The sequence below is a fragment of the Garra rufa genome, chromosome 3, assembly GCF_049309525.1.
Source record: "Garra rufa chromosome 3, GarRuf1.0, whole genome shotgun sequence".
NCBI lineage: Eukaryota > Metazoa > Chordata > Actinopteri > Cypriniformes > Cyprinidae > Garra > Garra rufa.
Window position 1 is genome coordinate 38392340 of NC_133363.1, and position 7854 is coordinate 38400193.

At 39.5% G+C, this 7854-nt stretch overlaps 1 protein-coding gene across 1 annotated transcript; it reads left to right on the forward strand.

Annotated features, from left to right (window-relative positions):
* The first annotated feature begins 297 nt into the window (after window positions 1-297).
* Window positions 298-4854, forward strand: irx6a (iroquois homeobox 6a). The gene is made up of 7 exons (XM_073837377.1): window positions 298-671; window positions 1519-1782; window positions 2186-2295; window positions 2383-2678; window positions 2801-3439; window positions 3647-3761; window positions 4331-4854. The coding sequence occupies exons 1-6, from the start codon at window positions 606-608 to the stop codon at window positions 3754-3756; spliced, it is 1485 nt and encodes a 494-aa protein (XP_073693478.1). The 5' UTR covers window positions 298-605; the 3' UTR covers window positions 3757-3761; window positions 4331-4854.
* Window positions 4855-7854: the final 3000 nt, after the last annotated feature.

Below are 7854 nucleotides of genomic sequence, written 5' to 3' on the forward strand. Positions count from 1 at the left end.
TTGACATTACATATATATATAGTTTGACTAAAAGAAAAAAACTGAAGAACGATGTATTGTTTAGATTCATTTTATCGCTTTTAGCAAACCCACTAATACTTTTTGCGCTCTAAGTCTCGGAATACACTGTTTAAAAAGAAAAGGGAAAAAAAACACAGAGGGGACAGGGGTGTGCAAAACACACCTCAAGAAAAGCGCGAAGCATGACGTGATTGGCAAAGACATCATTCTATCCTCGCTGTCCCGGGATTAGAATGACGTCACACTGATACCCGTGCATGGATGAATTCTAAAGAACTATAGAGGCACAAATAATAGCACAACCACAAGTTCATATCTTGCAAGTCTTACGTTATCCTTTAAGCTTTCTACAGCTGTTTAACAACAATATTTTTGTACTTGATGAAGCTTAACTGTAATTTCTCATTTCCTTAAGGGGATTATCTATCCATATAAAACTAGGACTGGCGTAAACATCCTCAGTGCTTCCCAGTTAAGTGCAGTCATCTATTATTGAGCGAAAGGCCGAGTGTGGAAATGTGTGTAAGACGGTGGATTTGAAGTAGATTTGGTTTCAATCGATCAGCAGGAGAAGAATATTGCTTATGGTAACAAAAGAAGCCGCTATGTCTTTCTCTCAGTTTGGATATCCTTACAATGCAACTTCTCAGGTAAGCATGAAAATTTAGTCTTTTTCTTATGTAGATGCTTAACGAGCGCGCACACCATAGGGTGCTTTTTTCCACATTCTGTCACATTCTCTGGACCTCAGTAACTAACACTACTAGGGAGCAGCAGATTGTTCTGTCACTAAGTCCTAAAGTAAAGTTAGGCGATATCGTGGGGTTTGTCAATATTTATAGTAATGGGTTATTTGAATTATAAATGACCTCACGTGTTGTTGTAAACGTGTAAATTACCTTTACGGTGTAATTGTTCAGAGTCAGAGCGAGACTCCTCCCTTTGCCGGTAGCCTTTGCCGTCTGTGTGTATAAACTAATTATACATTTACAGATAACGGATAGATAATTTTGACAATATAACTTACAATCAATTATAGTTTTACTTTAATGGAAAAAGATATCTATATTGTTAAAAGAAGCCGCGCTTGCTGCTGGTTAACTTTGTTACTCTGACGCAAAACTTAGAAAGTTTTACTTTAAGCTTTGACAAAAACAGCTTGTTTGTTTTTTTGTTTGTTTGTTTGTTTGTTTTACGCCGAACATAAATCAGCTCAGAAGAAATAAGGCTCACCCATTTATTAAAGTATGCGTTTACGGATATTTCAATCGTTTTTTACAATAAAGTTGCTATGATTCAAATTAAAAAGTACACTACTTATCTTAATGGAAAAAACGCATGAATGAGAAAAAAAAAGCGGTTTCGAGCGAGTTCAGTTCTATACAAAGCTTCTTAACTTCGTCTTACCTTACTTTTCTCTTTTACTAAGGAAACTGTGCGCATGCTTTGTAACGCAAATATAAAATGACATGTCTATCCACGATTTTCTTCATGCAGTTTTTCGTGTCGGCAAACCCCAGTACGACTTGCTGCGATTCGATTTCCAGGTCGGTGACGGAAGGATCGAGCGCGTCTCAGACCGCAGCCTCCTTCTGCTGTCCCTCCTATGAGAACCGGCTGCTGGCGAGCACACGGACCGAGCTGAACGCCGCGCTCGGGATGTACGGCTCTCCCTACGCAGCAGCAGCGGCCGCAGCCGGTCAGAACTACGCCAATTACTTTCCGTACAGCGCCGACCCCTCTGCCATCTACTCCAGCCTGGTACGTCTAGCCCTTTCATCAGATATAGCGCGGGTCCTCCGTTCAATCGATTGACTCATTCAAGTCACGGCTTGTTATTGATTATTTTGGCTTGGTAAAAGGACCATGCTGTCTAGCTGTCGGGTGTAATAATTTTGAATAATCAGAGGAAATAAACAGAATGAACATTGTCAGCTGCTTTCTGTAAAAGGGCCCACTTGGTTTAATTTGGAATAAATATGCAAAAATGTGTCCGTATAGTTTATCACGTAAGTGATAAAAGTTATAATTTAGGGACAGTAAGGAGATAAAGTGCTGTTTTATTGTAAATTATAAATGTCATTAGCTCAGTGCCAGTAATATATGACAGCTATATCACATATTAAAGTTTAAAGTATTTTTTTATTATCATTATTTACTCTAGAATCCACAATATGAAATCAAAGAGGGGTCAGGCAGTCTTCATGGCACTATAACCCAACCTGCCACCTACTATCCATATGATCACTCATTGGGCCAGTACCAGTATGACAGGTGAGATTTGCATTTGTCACACCTCTAATATGATAATATATTATTGGTTAAAATACAAATTCTGTTAACCGTTTTAATTTGATTCAGGTATGGGACAGTTGATTTTAATGGGTCAACCCGGAGAAAAAATGCCACACGGGAGACCACCAGCACTCTTAAAACATGGCTTTATGAACATCGGAAGAACCCATATCCTACAAAGGGTGAGAAGATCATGCTGGCCATTATCACCAAAATGACTCTCACACAAGTGTCTACCTGGTTTGCCAATGCTAGAAGGAGACTAAAAAAAGAGAACAAGATGACCTGGTCCCCCAAAAACAAAGCGGGCGATGACAGGAAAGAAGACCTCAATAAGAGTGACCCAGACAGTATTACCAAAGGTACCTCATAACACTTCTCTGCTAAATTAAATTTTTAAAAAAAGAAAAAAGTATTAGACTGTGTTTGTTGTTTGTACATGCATGTGAATGCACACTCAGTATCTCTCACTGCTCTTGCACAGACTCCAAAGACAGTAAAGATGAGCGGGACCTGCAGTTCAGTGACCTGGATGACATAGAAGACGAGGACTGTGACAAGCTGGACAGTGACTGTGAGAAATCAGGTCAGGATGACCTCTCGACTTCCTCCCCTCCAAAGAGAGACTGTAACCCTGACCTCCCTCTCCACTCGAACTTCCCATCTTTTCCCTGTGGTCTAAAGAGTTTGGGGGCTCTGAACCCTGACTACCTGGATCCTCTGGGCTCCAAATTGCAGCAGCAACAGCACTCACCTCAGTCCACCTCCATCAACACTGTGGCACTCTCTCACTTTGAGTCATCGGAGAAGCCCCGGATCTGGTCGCTGGCACGTACGGCTGCCGCAGGAGTTGTATTAGGCACGCACCATGGTGGGGATGTACGGACTGGGCCTGTGGACTGTCAGATGCAGGGAGTCAGGTTGCCCACAATCGGAGGAGTGCAGTGTGGGGAGCTGAAGGGCCTTCAGGACCCTACCAGCCTCAGCAATACGGAAAGCCTCTACCAAGAAGGACTGCAGGGGATACACAAGGCATACAGTAGTGGGAACTACAAGACCCTCCAACTTCACTCTTCATCCTATCCTGGGCTGACAGAATCCTGCCAGTATTCCTCAATAGAAGGTACAGCCTTTCTGTGTTTACAGAACCAAGTAACAATCATAAAGTTATACAAGGTTATTGGCTATTTGTAATTCTACTTTCAGTGTAATATTTCATTTATTCAAAATGCCTTATTTTTTTAGATATTAAATACAACTTTTGCACTTGTTTGAGTACTTTTTGTGTAGTTTACCTACAGTTGTGATCTCTTGTGTTGGTGTACTACAGGCTTCACCAGTGCAGGAAAGACAGGGACAGAATCCAGTGAGCTCAACGACACATGTCCAGCAAACCAGGATGCCAAAACCACTGCATTCAGACCTGTGATGAAGAGGTGAGGCAGGTGAGCATGAGTGAATATGCAAACACACATTAACAAATTTATTTATTGAACCCATTATGACAGTGCTCGTTTATAACTGATATCTCTCACATAATGACCAGAACAAAATTGATTAACACATGCATGCTAAATATGCAAGAATGCAAATTTGTGTATGGCTACAGGTTTTTCAAAAAATAAAAAGAAAGCAATCCAGTCATGTAGGATTACATAATATCTGTCACCCACAGTCTGCATCAAGTAATGCCATTACACATACTGTCTAGTAAAGTATCTTTGATAACAGTAAACATTTGTGCTGTGCAGCCATCGGCTAAACTGATGAACATTATTGGATTGCTTTGGCTATTTCAGCTATATTGCACAACTTAAAAAAAAGAGCACTGTCTCTTTCCATTTAGTATCTGTTTATGTGTGTGATTTGAGGTAATGACGTATACATGTCCTCTGTGTTCTATAATTTTGTGTCACAAGGATTTCATCTCGCAGTATTACCTGTCATTTTCACCTAGCCTAACTTTCACAGTACCGCCTCGTTCTCATACATTTTCCTTCTTCCTCTGAATTAGGACTGTGGAAATGCCAATAAACATGGGGACATTTTTATGATCTACATTATGCACTATGGAACGGAGTCAATGAAGAACTATAAGCCCATGGCAGCAGACACTTGAAATAGTAGCGCGATGAATATGTGTGCTCTTTCTGGAACTGTGAAAACTGGAGGCAGCCATAATTTTGCACAATATGATTTGATGGTGTCAATAACTTTATGCAATGTTTTGTGTATGTTTGGGAATAAATTGTGATTTCTTATGTTTGCATTGGCAATCGTAGTTTAGTAGTTCTATTTATCTACTTATGGTTTGATTATCCATCTGCTTTATTTATCTGTTACCATGTGTCCTCTCAAGGTTTTGTTGTGTGTTCTGTTTATTTCTCTGTGGTCATGTGCTTAATGTTATGTGATTTACTTTTTCGGAAGCTGGTGTAAAATTTACAGTCAGTCTTTTTACTTTTATTTACCTATTAACAATAAATGAGGTGCGATACTGTGCTCCTGAGGAGTGTGCTATGTTTATATCAAGAAACTGTGAATAAATGTCATGTTGTTATTTATAAAATATTTTCCAAGAACTCATTTTCTCATTTTTGTTTAATGATTTTTGTTAATGAATTAATCAGACAGCTCTATACAGGTTAAGTTTATCCTTTTGACTTCATGCCTAAAGCCGGGACATTCCTGGAAGGTCATAAATTCAGACGCGGACGTGAATGGACTCAGCAAGGGAGTGAAGAAAGGGTACATCAGTTCCACGTTGTCATTATTTAATCGGAATTGGCATCAAACACTTTGTTACTGTTCAGGCTCAGAGAGAGGCAGGAATTGGTTATGAATGCAGCTTTGTCTCCACCGCGCGCGAGCAGGTTCATCATCATCCAGTTCTGAGTTAACAACGAGGTCACGCGGGAGCATCCATACCATGAAACGCGCATCAAGTGTTTTGATGTTGATCAGTCAATTGCTCGAGCTAGCATCCCTGGGGATCTTTAAGCACCCAATTAAACTTGTAAAGCAATGGCTGAGCTGGTTCAAAACCACAGAGAAAAACATTTTTAGTTCATTTACAGTGTTAGACTGTCTCCTTGAAGAAGAGACGAATAACTTGGCTTAATATCAGTTTAAATCGATGAAAAATAAGCAAAATAAACTCACACTATCACGCTTCTAATTTGCTTGTCAAGATTGATAGTGCGTAGCTGCTTTAGTGAAAAAATTAAACAAGCTATATTCTTCAAACTTTTTTTTTTTTTTTTGCCAGAGAAAAACGCGAATGAGAAAAATAAAAAGACTGAAGTGATGACCTACTGGTCAGGGTCCAGTAAATTAAGCCGTCGAAAGAGACATTATTTCAGGACGGATTGAAAGATTAAGGCATGTAATAAGAGTATTAGGTCTATTCAAATGCGCTGTGGTCAATTTGTGATTGACTGAAAAGGGGTCGAGCAGATTGTCGATGTCACTTGTTTGCGGCGCAGAATTCATTAATGGAAATTTAGGTTGATAAAGATGGTCATGATATTGCGATAAACTCCAGTTAATACGACTTTAGTTAGAAAAAAAAGGTAAATCGATATTATGTCAGCAGATGATATAGCCATAATACCAAAACGTAAAAAATACTAAAATAAAGTTAAAAACAATGTACACAATAATAACTGTCAAATACGCCATAATATTGTAACATATATTGCGCATATTTCATGTATTTCATTCCTTGAAAGAATAATTTAAAAACTGCAAAAACAAAACAAAATTGTAGAACAGATTTGTTGCTGAAAAACGCAGATAAAAATATATATCAGATGCTTGACACCACGCAGGTGGCATGCTTTGCCTCTTTGTCCAATATTTTTGTTTTATTAAAGGTCAACGGACTATCATTTGGATTATCCCTCAGGATCTCCACTTCCAAGCAATCTGTCCAACAGGCGAGATCTATTTCTAAAAATCGCCCTAAATATAATCTCTCAGAATCATATTCTGAATACTGTTTTGATTAAAAAGAAGGAAAAAAAAAAAACAAGCAGTGAGATTGGCATGATGGAGAGAAACTTCAAAGATTTGAAACACCGTTGTGTAACGCTTAATAGTTAAGCTTGCTGTCCCACATATGATCAATCATTTGACCTGTAACAAATTCACACGAGACAAAAAGACTAAAAAAAAGTGAATTATATACTCCTTCTCTCTGTATAAAGCTGATTTCGAATTGACAAGTGCCACACAGCTCGTGCACCGACCGCATAAAGACGTTTGCCGTGTGTTAAATATTTAAAGCAAAGGTAATTAAAATGGGAGCTGTAAAGAAGAGCTGCCAAACATTATTGAAGGTAATGATGCATGTGCAATGGGATTAGCGCGGTAGCGCTATACCTGAGGGAGCCGGCAATAATAGCATGGATTCCTGCCACAAAGCATCAGGCTCATACTGCAACTAATAGATCAATTAAGAGCCTGTCTTACAACAGGTTTACACCATATTAAATCTAGACCAACGAGGGCAGAATAAGTCCAAGATGTGCTTTCGCGTTGAAATGGGGACAGTGGAAATATGTCCTGTATGTCCTACAATGTGCTATTCCCCTCAAAGAACCGCATCCCTAATTCTGTGGGTACGTGGCTGTTGTTCAGACTGTGCATTAGTCTAATGGATGGGTGCATGGGGACACATGCTATGCATTATGCAGAGTGCATTGAATGTAAATGGCATTACAATATGGTCCATACTGAAAACGACGAAAACAGCAAACATTTAAGTTGTTTATGATGATCACTATTTTATCTGATAGATAGATAGATAGATAGATAGATAGATAGATAGATAGATAGATAGATAGATAGATAGATAGATAGATAGATAGATAGATAGATAGATAGATATTTGAATAAAGACAAAGCAGTGTCATGGCTATAGTCATGTCATCTCGCTGCGCTAGTGTGCTAGTTTAATTACGGGCTGTTGTAGCGATAGCGGCCTAATCCAAAACAGATTTCCGCTAATCTCCAATAATAAAGACGCAAGAAATAAACACCACCGCGTGACGGATAAACAAAAAAGCTGAAGGACTAGGCCATCAAGTGTCATTTTTAACGAGGCACTAAATCTGGTCACTTGAACCGTGAAGATGAAATGTGTTTGGGTAAGGTTTTGCTTACTACGCATCAGCTAAATATACGGAGACCAGCCAACGCTCTAAAAAGCAAAACAGCTTAATAAACACAGGCTACTAAATGTCTTGCAGAAAGGGTTGTGTAAAGGTTAAGGAATAGAAAAGTATCAGTGGTTCATTACAAAACAGTAAGTCAATGGAATGTCCCACCATGACAGAAGAAGGACACCCGCGCTTGAGTTTGTGGATGAAGTGCGTCCTCTGTCATGACCGGACCTGACACACACAGCTCTGATCCGCAAATGTGCAGTCAAACCTCCCGCTGACAGTCTTTCTTCTGCTCTTCAGCTCTTTTCCAGCCCCGTCGCCCTGGCGTTGTGTAGCCTACACTGCAGCGAGCGACGCGACTAAACTGCAA